The sequence below is a fragment of the Leuciscus leuciscus genome (assembly GCF_965113295.1).
Source record: "Leuciscus leuciscus genome assembly, chromosome: 1".
NCBI lineage: Eukaryota > Metazoa > Chordata > Actinopteri > Cypriniformes > Leuciscidae > Leuciscus > Leuciscus leuciscus.
In genome coordinates this window covers 25,183,630-25,203,161 of record NC_138725.1, presented here as the reverse complement: position 1 = coordinate 25,203,161, position 19,532 = coordinate 25,183,630, and the positions used below count along the sequence as shown (strand labels likewise).

At 36.2% G+C, this 19,532-nt stretch overlaps 2 protein-coding genes across 6 annotated transcripts in view; both read left to right on the top strand.

The window, feature by feature from the left end:
* The first annotated feature begins 1,234 nt into the window (after positions 1–1,234).
* On the top strand, positions 1,235–3,913 carry LOC309502686 (ladderlectin-like). Of its 2 annotated transcripts, XM_082175152.1 has the most exons (7): positions 1,235–1,302; positions 1,386–1,459; positions 1,834–1,887; positions 2,576–2,655; positions 2,929–3,060; positions 3,538–3,646; positions 3,754–3,913. In XM_082175152.1, exons 2-7 carry the CDS (start codon positions 1,402–1,404, stop codon positions 3,819–3,821), a joined length of 501 nt encoding a protein of 166 aa, XP_082031278.1. In that variant the 5' UTR covers positions 1,235–1,302; positions 1,386–1,401; the 3' UTR covers positions 3,822–3,913. The 2 variants fall into 2 exon arrangements, with proteins under 2 accessions (XP_082031278.1, XP_082031279.1); XM_082175153.1 differs by lacking the exon at positions 1,235–1,302 and having other exon boundaries at positions 1,309–1,459.
* A 4,955-nt stretch (positions 3,914–8,868) lies between these two features.
* The window catches only part of LOC309501496 (uncharacterized protein), a 32,489-nt gene continuing 21,825 nt past the window's right edge, over positions 8,869–19,532 (top strand). For 3 of the 4 annotated variants that reach the window (XM_082173654.1, XM_082173653.1, XM_082173651.1), the window contains exons 1-2: positions 8,907–8,960; positions 9,058–9,201. In XM_082173654.1, coding sequence (XP_082029780.1) covers positions 9,123–9,201 — 79 coding nt within the window. In that variant the 5' untranslated portion in view covers positions 8,907–8,960; positions 9,058–9,122. Of the gene's footprint in view, positions 8,961–9,057; positions 9,202–19,532 lie in introns of all 4 variants that reach the window. The other variant, XM_082173652.1, reaches the window with a different exon arrangement.

Below are 19,532 nucleotides of genomic sequence, written 5' to 3'. Positions count from 1 at the left end.
CTCATGGCTGTGCTTCATCACACCTTTTGATAACACACTGGATAGATACTATTACAAACATGGATAAAATTACATAAGTTAGGTTATGCACGTGTATTTTCTAATGTGGCATAGCCTGTATTACTGTAATTAATTCAGCAAAAACAGTGATTTGAAATATGTATCTTGCATTGTTTGCTGTTGAATGAGCTGATTGTTAAAAGTACTAAATTGAAAGAAGATCATACTGTTGTGTTTCTGTGATTAAACCAAATGTTCTCATTACATATTACAATAATCTTGTGTTTGAAACAATGATTATGTGGACTGAAAACATGTGCAACTGACTGAAAGCATTACATCAGGTTTTGAAAGAATGACTAGCTGTGTTACTAGTGTGATCAGTTTGGATTTTTGTACTAAGACCTTACTTGTGAAAATAGTACCAAAGCGAATAAAAAAAAACTGTAATAGCTATTTGGAGCCACTAAGCAAAATTATGTTCAAAATACATCTTTTCAACGTATGAGTCACAAAAGCGTACGGTCAACATTCCTTGTTCATCATCACGTCTATATCAGACGTGCAGAACACGTCAAAAAAAGACGTCATAAAAACGTTTATTCTGGCTCCTCAGTGGACGTCTCTTCAACGTACGCTTTTGTGACAAAGACATAGAAAAGACGTCTTTTGAACATCATTTTGCTTAGGGTAGTTACTAGAATGTTAATAGTGCATCACTCGTTTGTTGCAGTGTAGTTATTCATTAATGAAGGAACAGTATTCAAAAGTGTTACCATTCACAGTATATTCCAGTAGGCTACTTTCTCGAAAACAACAAATATTACCCAGAATTCATTGTTTTCTAGGGTATCTAGGGAGAATGGTATGTTACGGTCAGAATTTGCCCGTTTTTTTTACAGCAAGGTTTTACAGTGTGCATATTTGCTGATGACCGCAACAATCCTCCATTCATTCCAGGTGAACAAAGAGCATCTTATGAAGACTGTGAGAAATGTATAAACCATGTACATAAAACATGCACACTAATGCAATTACAAAATTACACTACTGAGTAGATGAACAATAAACATTTATTCATAGAATACACGTAAAACAATAATGGTATTATAACAGAAGTGGCTCAAGTACAAACTATACAAAAACATTGTTTGTACAGGAAGTGAGAACATGAGCATGTGATGGATGATGCTGATAAACCCCCCCCCCCCCCCCCCCCCTCCCCTCCAGTATATAAACAGATAAACCAGGGCTCCGCTCCACAACGCAATATCCAGAGGTTGATATTGATCTACTGAACTGGTTTGTGTCACAAAAAAAAAAAAAAAACTTTGTAATAATTAATTCTGAATAATAATTATTATTAATTATTATTATAATTTCAGTATTCGTTGAGGAACAATGGCGGTCTGGACTGTCTACCTGTCTCTCTGTCTTCTCATAGCTTTGAGAGCTTCAGGTAAGAGCATTATTCAACGTTTCACATTATTACTGTTATTTTAACATGAATTGTAGCACACCTGGGACTCTGTAATGACTAATCAGAAGAATGATCTAATACAGTATGTGCACTAAAGTAAACCTGAGTTTGTTTCTTTATTAGGATAGCATTTAGACAATAAAACAACAATTATATCAGCTAAAGTTATTGATTCATATTAATGTATTGTATATTTTTATTGTTGACAATAAAAAACAACAAAAATACGCATGTTAAATCTGTAGTATATTTATTATTAGTAGTAGTAGTAGTATTAGAATAGCAGTACCACTACTACTGCTGCTGCCAATAGCAGTTCTGTTTTAAAAATGTAATATTTCTTTCTTTTTAAGTGGAAGCGAAACCTGTTCAAAATAGACGTTCTGTTGGAAGTAAAGGTTGTCCCGGTAAGGCTTCTCTTGACTTCTACTTCAGTGTGTATACAGTCCAAAAGTCCAAAACCTTTGCATTTCTCTATCTCAACAAGTGTGTGTGATACCTGATGATCATGTTCTCCAGCATGCTTTAAAAATGTCCTAAAGAGCATCTTGGAAACAAGAAAATTTGACTGAAAAACAGGTTTGCATGATTAATGTAAACAAAAACTAAAAAATACGTATTTGATTAGTACAAAATCTTAAATGTCTTTTCACATCATGATGTTTCTCTTTAAAAAAAATGTTTACTTTGCCATGTCTATACATTATCAATCCTTCTTACAAAACATGATTCACTGATTCACTATAGTAAGCATGTTATAAGTGTTTATATTTTAGACCTGTCGGAATGGTTTTCAAGGGGAATTGCGAAGTGGAGATGATGGTGTTTTTATTACTCAAAGGTGTTTTATTGAACAGATAGACTGTCTAACAGAGTTCACTGTAAAGCATCTATTGTGTAGCGTCGCCTTCATCTGCACTGTCACGCAAAGCCGAAACACGACCACAACAATGTCGCATGCCTTTTTGTGTTCTAACCGGTAAAAGGACAAAAGTTACATACTGTACCTTAAAATGATTAATTTAATTACATGAAAGGTCATTAATGGTAAAAAAGAAATAAAAAATAATAACACACAAAACTTGCCTTTAACAGTCTGTCCGGCAAAATGGTCTGCCTATGGATGCAGATGCTTCAGGTTTTTCAATAACGCTCACACATGGATTGATGCCGAGGTATGATACATTCATCTTCTAATATGACAAAAAAATCATGTAAGTATATTCTTGGCTGACAACTGTCAATAAGCGCAGTAAAATAATATATATATTTATATATATATATATATATATATATATATATATATATATATATATATATATATATATAGGCAGATTTTAGACTTCATGGGTAAAATAATACATTTGAAAGCATGTCACAGATTTTGGAAAATAAATTATTACTATTTTTATAAATAGTGGTGTTTGTTAATGTCTCTGCCTCTACAGAAATTCTGTTTTCACTTTGATGGGAACCTTGCTTCTGTGCACAGCCTTGGGGAGCACACGTTTATACAGAACCTGATTAAATCCCAAAATGTCTACACCTGGTTTTGGCTCGGAGGCCATGATGCTGTTCAGGTATGCAATTATTTATTTTTTTTATCATGCTTTTTGTGCTACTTGGCATTAACAGTTACATTTACATTAAAACAAATTTTACATTAAAACATTTTTCAAAATGCATGAAGATAGATGTGTTTTATATATTTATTTATTTATTTTTGGTCCTCTGAATAGTTAGTTTAGGGCATTGGCAACCATGAGATGGGCACCGCTCACCATGATCATGACATACTCGAGTGTTTGTATTGCGAAACTTGATGGATGAATAGATGCTGATATGATAATTGAGTAATTTAGATATTGTCATAAATATTGCCTTAAATATTTTTCACATGTTCTTTACTGATACCCTTTCTGTGAAATAATTTCTATTAATTTCTGAAATTTTTAAACTGGAGATGCGGTTAGGGTTAATGAGGAATCATATTTTAGATGAATAAAGATTAAATTCAGCTTTGTAAGCTGTGGACATAAACACAACTCTGTTCACAGGAGGGACAATGGCTCTGGAGTGATGGATCCCAAATGAACTATAAAATATGGCAGTCTGGAGAGCCCAGTAACAGTGGAGGAAAACAGAACTGCCTTATGACGCACTTAAGTAAGTTACTGCTGTTAATGCTCATAAACTATCTAAATAAACTAAATACACTTTTTTTCATAATATACAAATTATTAAAACAAATATTTTGTTCTATCTTGCAATAGATATCAACTGGTATGATTTCGATTGTTCTGCAAAGATACCGTTTGTGTGTGCTATTAAACCAGCATGAGAAAAAATCAATGTAGAAGAAACAAGCTACTTTGACTCATTTACTTTCCTTTAGAAATGTTCAATGGAGGTAATAAATGTGTTTTAAAGATGGTTAATTGTGTTTGTTTGTTTGTGTTTTGTGAATGATAAGTTAATGACTCAGTGACACCTGTTAAACACCATTTTATAATTTGGGTATATGCAACACTTCCCAGTGTATAATGAAGAATTCACACAGGGGTTTGCACATTTAAAGTGTATTTATTCTGCAAAACAGGAGTTAAACGTTTTAGTTGCAGCTCTCATGGTTATCACACACCATCACTCACAGGGAAGTCTCGCTCTCTAACTCACGCGAGACTTTACACAACACTTTTTAAACATTACATTGTAAACATGCAAATATCCTCTTATAGTTCAGCATGAAATAATTGTAACTACATCTCTGATATGTTCCCTATAAACAACACTCGTATAAATGGCCATATGAACTCATAACACCCGTGCCAACTCACTAATCAACTCATAGCAGGGTTAATATAACATATGATTCACAGTCTATGCAAACACTTCGGGAATATACACGTAACCATTAATACACAAGTCTCACAAACTATTCACCACCTTACCTGCAAAACAGGAGTTAAACGTATTGCAGCTCTCTCGTGGTTATCACACACCATCACCAGAGCCCATCTACGGAGAGCCTTGGCACTTCCTATTAGCCCCATTGTATAGATGGTTGGTTGCAGTACCATTAGAATTCCACTGGAGGTGATCGCGGACGAGTGCATACTGAATGGGAGTCAATGGGGCTATATATTGTTTATTGTCACCATTGTTGAGATTCTATGTCTGTGTGTTTTAACACAAAAACCTTCTTTGCACAAAATATGTTCAATATTTTTCATATTGCTGTTGGATCTCAAACTGTAGAATCTCAGAGCTACAATCACCAATACTATAATGAGTCATCAAGCATATAGTCAAAGATTTAGACTCTGAATGACATCAGTGAATCAGGACACTACATGATGATATTTATCATCAAAACATATTGTGAGCAGGTCATGTTTTCGCTTGCAGTAACAAATGTGCTTTATAAACACAATGATGGAACAGTCAGAGAAAAACTAATATTAACAAAATGAAAAGAGTCAAGAGCCCAACTAATGCAAACACTTACCACCAAAATGGTAACAGTCCATTAAACATTACCGTCTAAACTTCTGTTGAATCTCAAGAACTTTTGTCGATGTATGACAGAAATAAAGTCAAACTGGTAATAATAAATGCAACAATGTGTAATGACTTTAAGTCAGTTGTAGGTCTTGTGTTTCTCTTTTTTCTGTTCTTGTTTGTCTTTCCTTCAGTTATTCTGCTTATTAACATCAGGTGTCACCACTAATTGCCAATCATCACTTAATTAATCACTTAATTATCTCATTAACTTCAACACTGCTTCAGTGTTAATTTTAACACTCTGTAGAGTGGGACCATATGTGCTCTGAGCAGTGTTGATTTAACACTGGGGATTTTACTGTGTAGCCTATACATTTTTTTTCACATTACTACACTAAGTTGTCATTACTTTACTTTTTTTACGTAATTGCAAAATTAGTTTACTTTGTCACCATATACTTTTTTCCAGTAACTGTATACTCTGGATTCTGTTCTCCATTTTTTGGATGTAGTGTCTAATGAATGATCTGTAGTGTTTATAATATTGACTGATGTGTGATCTGAAATCATTGTTTGAGCACAGATAAATAGTTTTTTAGGCAATTGTTTGATTTTGAGGTTAAAAAGGTTTTCTGAATGTGGTTTGAAAATTTGGTTTTGTGTTTAAGGTTTTGAGAAAGTGAGTGATGGTTTCAAGAAATGTGTTTTAGCAATGGAGAAAAACTATAGCCTACAAAGCTTGAATTACTAGTATATTGACTCAGGTTGCGTGGTCAAAGTAATCATGTCTAACGCTTGACATCTGGGTCTCATTCATCACCCGTTAATATCATATATTTTCCCTGTCACTGTTTGAATGAATGTTTGTGTGTTTTTCGTTTGATTAGTTTGTGTGTATTAGAGTACTTCAATAAAGTCTTGCTTGATTTTACATATATACAAGTGTTTGTGCTGTGTGCTTACAAGTTACTGCCTTAAACTGTAGATTTTGTTACCTTGCTTATATTCAGTGATCATAATTTTATGATATTATTACCATAGGCCACGGGAATATTCTGTCCAGAATTGATAAAATACTATAATCTCAATTTATCATGGATGAATATTTGATAAAGTGTTCAATAATAATTTTGAATCATTTGCATAATTATTCGGTTCTTATTCACTATAATTCAATCACATTTGAGTTATATTTATCTGAGTTCCCTTACACACACATTAAATCACTTGACAAACTAAAAGACGTAAATGACATTTGTATGTATTCTAAATAAAAGACACAGGTTGTACTGAATGTCAGCTTGCTTATTTCGCTCATTACTTTTTGATCTTTACTTTTGTAAAAATTATTTTATGTTATTTTTATGTTATGTTATATATATTAATAAAATGTTTAATTATTATTTAATTCTATTTATTGTTTATTTATATTTATGTGGGGTCAAAGGCCCACCATAACACTTCATCATTTTAGAAGATTTTTAAACAAACAAACAAACAAACAAACAAATAGACCAACCACTTTTATAATTTATTTTCACACAAAATATGTTGCCTCATCAATGTTCAATAAAAACATTTTGTATTTCCGCAATAGAATTTAGTTTTTTCACTACTAGTATGAGCTGATGTGCCTTTAACCCTATTGTACCCTAATTTTTTTGTGTCAAATATGCTAATTTAATGTTATATTTAACATAGCCTAGTTAAAAGTATTCATGAAATGTTCATTGCAGTATGTGGAAGAAGCCACAACCTCACAAGTTGGCATTACTTTGGTCACATCTAAAAACTATTACATGAAATATCAATAGCCACTATACTAGATGGCTTTAGCTCTCAGTGGCTGTATATAGGCATAACTCAAAACGGGTAAGAATAAACAATAAACCTCACAATAACTCAATAAAAGTGAATTGTAACAAACAGATAAGAATAAACAATGTACAATGATGGCATCAACAAATCTTGCACATATATATATATATATATATATATATATATATATATATATATATATATATACATACATATATATATATATATATATATATATATATATATATATATTTTTTTTTTTTTTTTTTTTTATTATTATTATTTTTAATTGCTGTTATTGACTCATTCAGTTATATGTATGTGTGTTTGACTTTTTGAATTTCATAAAATAAAATAAAATAAAATAAAATAAAACGCTCTATTATTGGCTCATTCAATGGCTTTCAATGCAATGCATTTGTGTGTGTTCAGGTGGCAGACTTAGGAAAAGTTGCAAAAAACTTAGTCAAAGTCTTGTAGGCTACCGCTCGTTTCACGCTCACTACACATTTCACTCTCCAGTCCAGTGTGAGGCGGTAAGTCACAATCTTTTGTCTGCCGACCGCCTTTAAAGTCCAACTGAAATAAAAATGGACCCTATTTACTTTGTTAGCGCATATTACTAGTCTTGTGATGAACAATTAATCCGTGCGAGTTAAAACACAGAAAACATTTTTTTGGCTTCGTAATCTTTAATCAAAATCTGAAAATGCCCCTCCCTCTGCATTGGAGGACCTGCCTGATGACGTAGGTTTGACGGCTTGGTTTGGGAAACGCTTAAAGACCCACTCCGATGAAAATCATGTTTTTCTAGGTGTTAACATGTTCTTGTGGCATTTTTCTTATGCTAGAGGACATATCTTGAGAAAAATAAGCTCAAAGTTGTATTTCTGAGTATTTCTGCATTCAAATGGCTGTGAATCAGTAGCAGACGCTAAAATGCCGGCTAAAATAGACTGGAGTTGTGACGTAGTAACTCCACTGGGCGGGGCCCGCCCGGTCAGGTTCAGGAGTAGAGAGAAGACGATGGCGGATCAATACCTATGTGCGGTAGCGGGTTGCAATGCTAAGAGGAGAGATATTGGTATTAGCTTTCATGCTTTACCAAAACATGTTGCTGTGAGAGATGAATGGATTACGTTCCAGGGTTCCAGACTGCGACCATTTTTTGAGAATGTGCGAGTTAAAATTTTATGTGGTCGCATTTGTGCGAGTGCATGGTCATGTACTACTCAGTTAAATTCACGCATGAATTTTCCTGCATTGAACTTGTTTTAGCGCCCGCCAAAGTGAATTTTTGTCCCGCCAAAGTCTTATTTGATCGGTGAGTAATGTAGATGAACTGCTGCGCTTGTGACAGGACATGTTTATAACTGAAAGAACGAGCAGAGAGAGAGACCCGGACGCGCGCGCGCGCACTCTCTGTCTTCGGAGTCAGGCGAAAATGTAAACAAGACCTCACCGTCTCCAAACTAAGCGCTGTCTTGCTCTCTCTCCCTCGCACATATTAATCAAAATAAATCGACACGGCGGTAAAAGGTCGGAAGACCAAAGTTTCATGTGGAGCATTCGGAGATTTTTTTTTCTTTTTCTGAATTGCCGCTGGGTGTGAATTGTGCTAAATAAGTTGCCTTATCTTCTCTGAAAAGCGTTCCGGACATTCAGCTGACATAAAACAACACTTTAATTAAACGAAAAAAACTATCCAGTGATGAAATGTTTTCTGTGTTGACAGAAAGAAAGAAAGACAGAAAGAGGCTGTTGCTGCCTATGTATCTCGCTTCAGCCAACGGCTCCGCCCACAACGCAGAGGCGAATTGCTAATGAGCTACTGCCGCTCTGCTGAAGAGAAGTCCCAGAAAACGGCACAGGTTTTGTGATTTTGGCTAAAAACGGCATAATCATCATTTAAAGACCACTGAGAATGTTTAAAAATAGCTCATAAATATGATCGGAGTGGGACTATGGGGAGAGCGAGAGATGGAGAGGAGGAGCGCTAGAGTAAAACCCTGCCCTCTGTTCAAAATTCCTTTTCACTGGGAAATACGTCACAGCACTGGAGAAAAGTCGTTTGCAACTTCCGGTTCACGCGGACTTTAGACCTCAGAGGAAGAAGGTTTGTTTTCATCTCAATCTCTGGTGTGATGTTGTGCTACTGGTATGATACAAACTGTTATAACTGTACATTAAGTCTATAAAAAGATACCAGATTTGAGTCGGGCCATTAAATGACAGTAATATTCTCATCCTCATAGTCGTAAATAGAAGTTTTGAATCGAGCAGGAATATCTGGAGTTACTGCAACTGAACTGAGGAGAAGATGGTGTTTGTTAAAGAGGAGATTGAGGAGGACTCGAGTAAACCAAAACCCTGGAGGATAAAACACGAGGAAAAAGCAGGTTGGTGTCTATTCTAGGTTTTTTCTTTAATGACTGTTGTGGTACTTTAGCTAACAGAGCTTTAGACACGAGGTATCCGCGGAAAAAGTTCTTACTAGAACCAGGTTGTATCATATATCAAAGCTTTATAAAGGACATATATTGTCCAAAACTCTAACAGTAACAAAACACAACAAATAACAGACAAATACACGAAAAAAAGAAAAACACAATATGTTACATATAGGCTAAAACGCCAATGGTTCCACATCCACATACTGGAGGAGAATCTGACTGAAACAAAACATTTAACTGAAAAAGCCATAATTCTCACTAGATATTTTGGAAGTCCTCTGTTGTGCAACTTATAAAATAATTTTTCGTGATTTACCCGATCAAAGGCTTTAGAGGCATCAATAAAACACATAGGCCTACAAATTGTATAATTATGCCTGTTGTACATCTAGAATCTTGATAGTAAAGTCTAGAAAAGCAGAAATACACATCTGTGCCATATTGGTTATAAACTAATTATCCATGCTATTTATTTTGCTAGCTTTGTCTTTAATAATAGGCACTAACATCACAGATAAAATAGAATATAACCATATTAGCCCTGTTCTGTCAACACTACATTGGCTCCCTATTAAACATTATAGCCTACATTTTAATATCTTACTAATTTCTTACAATGCACTAAATGGTTTTGAATGGAGCAGAAAGGATATTTATAAATATCCTTTTCCTATTTAGCACCTAAACTCTGGAACAGTCTTCCTAACATGGTTTGGGAAGCAGACACTGTCAGTTTAAATCTAGACTAAAAACACATCTCATAATAAACTCTTTATAATTGTTGTGAAATTGCTATTTTATTTTGCACCGGTGTTTCGGATCTACTGGGGATCAGATAGTTTTACCTGGATTTCCAGCAGATGTTAGACGGCAAAAGATTCGTCACAGCGAATTTTTCACTGAGCAGATTTAAAAGCTTTCCACATTATCGGTAGTAAATGTTTATCATATTAGGGCTCTATAGTTTCCTCTGTCGCTGCTCCTCTGTATGTTACAGACTCCTTTAAGGAAAGTTTTAATTTTGTGACACAGACCACGCCCACATTATTTTGTTTCATATTTGTTTAAATGAAATTCGTATCTGATGACAATTGTTAGTACATTAAATAAAGTATGCTATTTAACATTGTGTCTTTGCAGTTGCGTGTGTATTCGCAGATTATTTTAAGGATGCCAATCTGTGGCTTTATTTAAAATGAGCAGCAATACTGCTGTGGTTAAAGGGACATGTCAAGCATTTATTTATTATTTATTTATTTTAATGTTGCTGAGGAATGAGTTGATAAAGCATGAAGCGTGCAGGACACTCCATAAATGTTCCTAAAGAGCAATGAAAAGTGATAAGCCATAGCTATGCCTATGCAAATGTAATTTTAGAATTAGTGACATACAGGTAGGATCCAGTGAATTACCCACAGCTTTTATTTAGGGGAATGTTCAACAAGCATTCATTACAGGTAATGGAGTGACACAGATAAAGAATGCTATGCTGCTCTCCATCTAATGTAATCATGTAATATTAGTAAATAAATGTCGCAGTTGTATTAATACCTGTTTTGGTAAGGCCAATTTAACACACCATAACCCTTCATTGTGAAATTTTCACATCTCCTCTTTAGCCTATATAATATCAGGATATTGGTTATCCTGCAAAAAGTTTTTGATCTGTCTAACTTTAATTGCATCCATTTGCTTTTGCAGTATATGGCCTAACAACAATGACACCAGTTACAATAATGACACTGCATATATTTATTTTATAGACATTTCATCTGTTCCTAGACGACAACAATGAAAGTAGGGCTGAACGATTAATCGCACTTTACATGTAATCGCACTTAAATCGAGATGACTTATTGCGATTTTAAAATCGCAAAGGCTGCGATTATTTTTTCATGTGCAGCTTGTCATTGATGTTCGGCTCTGTAAACGCTGCTCCATCTGAAAGCACTTTGAGTTTTGAGTCACTTATAACGTGCATTTGAAAAAGCAACACGCATCAAACATCTTTCCAAACATGAGAAGCATTTATGTGAACCTCTTGTCCAATAACAGACAACATTTAGTAACATGCATTTACTCCAAACTCCCTTCATAATGACAGTTGAGCTCATCCTTCTGTGAGATGATGTGCCTTATTACACAGAATAAGGCAGTAGGGTTGTGCCGATGGACGATATCATCGTCCATCGTGATGGCTGACCGACATCACGATGGTGAGCTACCATCGTGATGCCACGCCCCCCACCCTGTCAGACCAGCCCAGTCTCACGGCAGTTCGTGTGTACACCAGTGTTGGGAACCTGGCTCTTAGGCAAAAATCATGTGGCTCGCAAGGTCTCTCACCCTTTACCAACGAACGATAAAAAAATTAAGACGTGCGTGTTCAGTGCTGTTCGCGAGTGTCACGAGTCACCACAGCAATCAACTAACCGCTTACGTTTCTGTGGTAACCTAACAGCTCCTGCACTGGGATTCAAGCAGCCGCTGCTTGTTTAAGGTGATGGCGAAAATCATTTTAGAACAGCACAGAAAATGTAAAAGTAGGCTATATAAACTTTAATATATCCTTTTATTGAAACGGGTGCTTTACTGTTCAAAGAGACATTTCGAAACATTTCACCCGCTGGCCGCTGGTAGGCCTACTTTCACTTTAGCCGCAGAGACCCTTTATGTCCTATAAATGTGTCGTATTGTTGATAATCCGCGCAGATTTCAGTTAACGATTCTGTTTAAAGTTATTAATAATAAAACATGAATGAATGAGAAAGAAAAGAGCAGGATGTGCTTTATATTGAAAATAAACATTAAAAGCGCGATAAGTCGCGAAAGAGAACTGAATTGTACTGACAGGATGCTGTGCGCGCGCTCCGAGCGCAACACGGACAAGAATAGTCTTTGTCTTCGGTTGCGAGCCTAAACGGCCAAATAAACATATAGGCTAAATATTTCAAAATGCCAAGCCGAGTATTCCCGTGGCGTAAACACAGTAGAAGTGTACTCTCTCTCTCTTCGTTATGGTCAGCCCCTCGACCCCCGACGATATCATCGTCCATCGCGATGTTTTACTGTAAACATCGTCAACTGCCAATTTAGGGGACATCGCCCAACCCTATAAGGCAGTGGTGTATTTATAAATTAGGGCTGGTCGATTTTGGCTAAAATCATAATCGCAATTAATCAAACAAGTTACCTCGATTACGATTATTGAACGATTATTTAAAAAAAAAAATCCTATGTCACTGGCAAGGCTTATACTGTAAATACGTTCACGGTTATTTTTTCTAATGAAAGAGTTAGGGATGTCCCGATACCACTTTTTCACTTCCGATACGATACCGATGCCGCAGCTTTGGCTATTTGCCGATACCGATATCAATCCGATATCTTTATTTTATTCTTGAACTAATACTACTAATAATAAAATATATGGAAGCACTTTCCTCAATTATCCACATAAAAACATCTCACTCAAATGGAGAACAAATACTTCTCCAGTATATCCACAACAACAGTTGATAATGAAAGACTGCCACCCTTTATTCAAAAGGCCTTGAGATATGTTTGGTAACCTGAATGAATTTAAAATTAATTTGCTATATTTCAGATCAATATATTTGTTTCCTTAAAATTTTAATTAACTTTAACTTCTCATCTGAATTATAAATAATTTATTTCTGTATAAAATAATACTACCATTAAAAACATTTGATTTTATTTTTTAATCAATGTAGAATGTGTAACTTAAAAATAAAAAGATTAGTGCTCTGTTTTAGGACAAGAAATGAAAACCAATGCAATATGATGAATGTCCAAAAGATGAGATCATTTTTGCTTTTTGATAATTTGTTTTAAAAAAATGTACACAGTGTGTGTGTGTGATTTTGGTTGGGTGACAGTTGTAGGTTACAGTTTGACAAGAGTTTACAGTTTGACAAAAGCACAATGTTTTACACCAATATAAGTAGGCTGAACACTTTGCAGTTTTAATGATGTCCTGTATGAACAAATTGACGTTGATGTTATAATGACGAATGATGTGTTTATGTTTCCACTGTTCGATCGCGCCCGTGCCTCTCTCTCTCTGACACACACATTCCAGCATTGCAATCTTGACATCGCAGCCTGTTCATTATGCTGCGTTCACAGCAAACGCGAATAGAGCGTCCAATTCGCGTCTATCGCGTCTAGTTCTACGCTTAAACATTTTGAATCCATTCGCGCGTCCAAAGCGAATATAGGACGCGCGTAAGCGAGCGTTTGAAGCGAAATAGACGCGCGTTCAGGGACGGGGCGGAGTCAAGTGACTACACACGCGGTAATATGTTTTAAGGGGAAAGTACACACACAGTAGGCGGAAATATTAATAGGATTAAAAAACCGAAATAACCGACTTGGTAAAATTACGTCGGTTACAGGCTCTGAATTTCGGTTTCGGTTACTTTTCGATTAATCATCCAGCCCTATTATAAATCATGTTTAATCAAAGCGTTTCAATCTTCTGTTTATTCAGCTACAGCGATAGGGATTTCCTGGAAGGATGCGCATTATTGTACTTCTGCGGCGGGGCATATTTATCGTGTTTGCATTGCCGCACTCCACTGACAAGCTGCGCATAAAATAAACGCTGCCTTTGCTAAATCGCGTGCGCTTTTATTGCGATTAATCATTCAGCCCTAAATGAAAGCACATGTGATGACAAAGGAACGATAATATAAAGATTAGATGTGTTGCTGTACGGCTATTTAAGGCCTTAGACTTTCTATCTTGTAATAGAACATCAATAGAGAAAGATACAGGCACACTGGGTTCCCGCTTGTTCTGTAAACATTTGAGAAAGTTACTGTTATCATAGCGGGGACCCAACACATATCACTGAGAGCTGGTATCAGTTGTTTTTGGTTCACCTCGAGCCGATGGAGGAGGGTGTGGGCCCTGCCGTTGTGGCAGAGGCCGAAGAGCTCTCACAGGAGGGGGAGGGCGAGCTGGGCTTGCAGGCTTTGGTGGTTGCGGTGCCTGCCGTTTTTTGGTTTGTATCTGGGCAGTTTGGTTCCAGCATACACCAGTTCTTCCATTTTCTGTGTAAGATTAATAAGGGAATTAAGATCAATATAACTCAAAGGGGATTGAATTACAGTGAATAAGAACCAGATTAATATGCAAATTATTCAGAATTAATATTTAACACTTTATCAACTATTCGTCCACCGGTAAGTTGAGATTAGGGTATTTTATCAATTCTGGACAGAATATTATCCCGTGGCCTACGGTAATAATATCATAAAATAATGATAACCGATTATGAGCAAGGTAACAAAATCTACAGTTTAAGGCAGTAACTTGTAAGCACACAGCACAAGACGCTTGTATGTAAAATCAACCAAGACTTTATTGAACTAGCCTACTCTAATACAAGTCAAGTATATTTGTATAGCGCTTTTCACAATACAGATTGTATCAAAGCAGCTTCACAGTATTAAATTATTAATAATAGTATTAATAATACACAAACTAAACTAACGAAAAACACACAAACATTTATTCAAACAATGACAGAGAAAAGTGATGTTATTAACGGAGGGTGAATGGAGTCCCAATGTCTAGCGTTAGACACTATTTCTTGACCGCAACCTGAGAGAATCAGTCTACTAGCACTTTAATCTTAGTTTGTTTTCTTAATAAGATTTGCACCAGTTCAGCCAGAATTAGGAGAGTGTGTACTTGCGTTTGGATGCCCTTGCGTTACATTCTGTGACGAAGTTGCTGGAGAGGGAATCTCTTCGGCGCTGATTGGCTGGCAGTCGGTCGTTCTGAGGGACAGCACTCGCTGGTGAGTGGTTGGTTGGCTTTGCCGGGTGGCGCTTCGTTCGCGGGATTTCCTGGATTGCGGGTTGCTATGCAACGGAGTTTCCTCTGAGTCTGGAGGAGCTGCTGGAGCGACTCTGAGAGGGTTTTCTTTGACGAAGTTCAACGAAGGATCTTATGGAAGAGTTGATGAGTTTTGAGTGAGCTCTTGGTGGTTTGAAGAGTATGTAAGCATACACGCTGGACGATGGAAAGGTCAGCACAAACATACACAAGAGCAAAAGTCACTGCAAAAGCAAGGCAAAAAGCAAAGCATAGCTGCTTGTCATTGGGTTATAAGTGTGTCCATCCGACCCGTCCTTCCGAGTGCGACAGCCAATCAGATATTGTCTTGGGCGGGACCTACGCCCCGTTCTCCGGTTCTTGCTTGTAATTAGCGTAATGTCCACGTGATCGCGTGTGCCCAAACTCCTGAGAGTTTAGTTAAACGTTTTAATAAGCCAATTTAATAGTTTAAATATGGTGCATCCTACACACATCTGCTTTATCTCAAAATTCTAGAAATCACTTACCCATCAAGTAGGTACTAAACTTAATATATTTCCCATAGTTGAGGTGGAAGTAAATAAGGATTTAGCTGTGATAAGTGTTCAACACACAAAATTAACTAGAGTAAAATAAAGCACACATTATACAGAGGATACACATGTATGAGGCAACTTCTGGTGATTAGTTTCTATAATTGAGGTAGAAAACCCTACGAATAGGCTGTAATAAAAGTTAAACACACAGAAAGAACTCCACAGGTTATATAAAACATACATGATACTTTAAGATATATGTGAGGTAAATACTGGTGATCAATTCAGCTTATTGGAAGCAATTTTGAGACCGCTGTTTGTATAGACCCACAAGTGGGTTCATTTCAGTCTATTGGTTTTGGAGACAAACGTCTCTGGAATTTACTGCTGCAGGAAGGAGGTGTCCCCTGGTTTAAGGTTTGTGGTGATTCTGGGCCATAGGAATGCCTTAGCATCCTTCGTTTCCTGATAAGGCTGTGGATTTATGCATTGGGGTCACCACAGGGTTTCTTGGCCATTTGGTCTTAGGTTTGGGGAACAAAGAGAAATCTTTTCCTGCTGTCCTGGCATCGCTGGTGTGAGATAAGACAGGTACAAAAAGGTAAAGGGGGGTGACATCTCCTTTAGCCATCTCGGCACCATGACTGTGTTTTATGACTTACTAATGGTTCGATGGGGAATCGTTCCGAACTGTGGAATGCAGTGTTGGGTTCATTTAATGAAATGGCCTGTTCACGGATAACCCTACATCTGTGAGAAGCACAGAAGTGGAGATGCTGGAGAGAGGGATAACATGTCTGGTGAAAGGGGCTGTTGTTCAGGTGTTATCAGAGGCTGTAATATGCTGTCCTGGCTTCCCTGGCTGTTTTCCAGGAAGTCGTCCTTGGGTGCTGAATCTTGAAGCAGTTCTAATGTGTCTGTCTGTGGTGAGCTCTGTGGGCAGGGCTCAGCTGAGATTGAGTCCGTGAGCAGAGGTTGTTGTGGCGGAGTGGTGTTATCATTGTCCTTGTGTGATATGTCAACCGCATGTCCATTCAGGTGCTGAAGTGAAGTCCTGTGTTCATTCATACTCTGTCCAGGTGTGTGTGCTGTTCAGATTTAGTGGATTGGCACACAAATCATTGTCATTTCGGTGCATCCCTAGAAATGATAGATTTAGACATCGGTCTAGTTTAATTTTAATTTCCCCTTTGTCAAACTCCGACATGATTTAGACACACTTTGGGCTGTGGTGGTGACATTTGCACAGCAGTGAACAGATCGCGGCCGTCTCAAGTAGGCTAAATGGGTTCGGGAATTAGTCGCCTTATGAACGTGGGACTTGAGGGAGTTAACACTGTACGCAATACCCCCAACCTCACACCAAATGTCAGACCCTGTAGATAGGCTAGCCTAGGGTGACCATATTTTAGTTTTCAGAAAAGAGGACCGGGGTTTGGAGAGGTGTGGTTAAGGGATGGGGACGTGGTTGGGGGTGAATGAATGCATAAAAAAATACTTAACAAATGCATTCATAACCTTGCCATCATGTTATTGTACTTTAATACATAAAGTAATACATCCTTTCCATTCAATGTTTGGCCCGCAACAATAGAATACTATAAAAAAATAAAAAAAAAGTTTAGCTTTTAACACCTTTTACATGACACTATTTCTTTTCATGGCCATAGGTTAAAAATCTACTACTAAAATAAAAAATCTACTACACTATTTCAGAAAAAAATAAAAAAAAAATAATTCATTCCTCCTGATGTTCTCTTGTAGCCTATACCTTCTTTAGCTTCTAGGTCTCTAGCACCTTTATTTGACTTTTATTTTACTCGATCCAATCACTTTGATGAATAAAAATAAAATTAAAACAAGCATGTAACGATCACAAACAGAGGGAAAATAGCGGAGTAAAAGTGCACATTTTTTAAACTACCCAAAAAAAGTACAATTTCTGATAAAAACTACTTAATTACAGTAATGTGAGTATTTGTAATTTGTTACTTCGCACCCCTGATTGTTGAATTCAGATCAAGATAAATGTACCTCATTCATGGAAAGATACTTATTTGATCAAAATGATTGTAGTATTTTATAGCAGTTGTCTACTCTACACTGTATATAAAAAAAATAATAAAAAAATTGTTTTTACAGAAAAGCGCTGACAAGCTGTGGTTACCAGAGAATTCCTGTAAAAAATACAGCAGCACCGTAGAAAACTTTACGGACGAAATATGCAAATTGATTTACAGTAAATGAAATGACGGCTGAATCACATTAAAAATCTGTTAAGTCTACAAAAAAAGTGTTTATTTTGCATAACTGTGTTGTATATAAATAGACCATTTCCTATATTTTTTACATGTAATAATTGCTTATTGTGCATCAATAAATTATAACATTAACAGGGAAATATCAAACAAAAAGCTAATTTAAACTGGTAAAAAAAACAGTAAAACTTTGCATTTTAAATGGAGATGTTCTGTATATTATACATAAAATCTATTCATAATATGCTGTATTTTTATGGTTTAATAATTAAGTTATATTGTGGGAAAATCTCAAATACATCTTGAGAAAAGATGAGAGAAAATATCACTTTTGCAAAATTTATTTAACAGCCATCAAAATAGTTGTAAACAACTGGATGCTTTTTTTTCAAACAAAGTTTGAAACCTTTGAAAACTTTTTTTAACAAAGTTTAAGTGCCAGGCGCACAACTATGGAGAGAGAATTGTGTCTTTATTACATGCGAGAAAATAAATGATCTGAGAGAGAAAAAAAAGTTATCACACTGATAGCAAAAAAGCATTTTGTCTTTGCAGTTGCGTGTGTATTCGCAGATTATTTTAAGGATGCCAATCTGTGGCTTTATTTAAAATGAGCAGCAATACTGCTGTGGTTAAAGGGACATGTCAAGCATTTATTTATTATTTATTTATTTTAATGTTGCTGAGGAATGAGTTGATAAAGCATGAAGCGTGCAGGACACTCCATAAATGTTCCTAAAGAGCAATGAAAAGTGATAAGCCATAGCTATGCCTATGCAAATGTAATTTTAGAATTAGTGACATACAGGTAGGATCCAGTGAATTACCCACAGCTTTTATTTAGGGGAATGTTCAACAAGCATTCATTACAGGTAATGGAGTGACACAGATAAAGAATGCTATGCTGCTCTCCATCTAATGTAATCATGTAATATTAGTAAATAAATGTCGCAGTTGTATTAATACCTGTTTTGGTAAGGCCAATTTAACACACCATAACCCTTCATTGTGAAATTTTCACATCTCCTCTTTAGCCTATATAATATCAGGATATTGGTTATCCTGCAAAAAGTTTTTGATCTGTCTAACTTTAATTGCATCCATTTGCTTTTGCAGTATATGGCCTAACAACAATGACACCAGTTACAATAATGACACTGCATATATTTATTTTATAGACATTTCATCTGTTCCTAGACGACAACAATGAAAGTAGGGCTGAACGATTAATCGCACTTTACATGTAATCGCACTTAAATCGAGATGACTTATTGCGATTTTAAAATCGCAAAGGCTGCGATTATTTTTTCATGTGCAGCTTGTCATTGATGTTCGGCTCTGTAAACGCTGCTCCATCTGAAAGCACTTTGAGTTTTGAGTCACTTATAACGTGCATTTGAAAAAGCAACACGCATCAAACATCTTTCCAAACATGAGAAGCATTTATGTGAACCTCTTGTCCAATAACAGACAACATTTAGTAACATGCATTTACTCCAAACTCCCTTCATAATGACAGTTGAGCTCATCCTTCTGTGAGATGATGTGCCTTATTACACAGAATAAGGCAGTAGGGTTGTGCCGATGGACGATATCATCGTCCATCGTGATGGCTGACCGACATCACGATGGT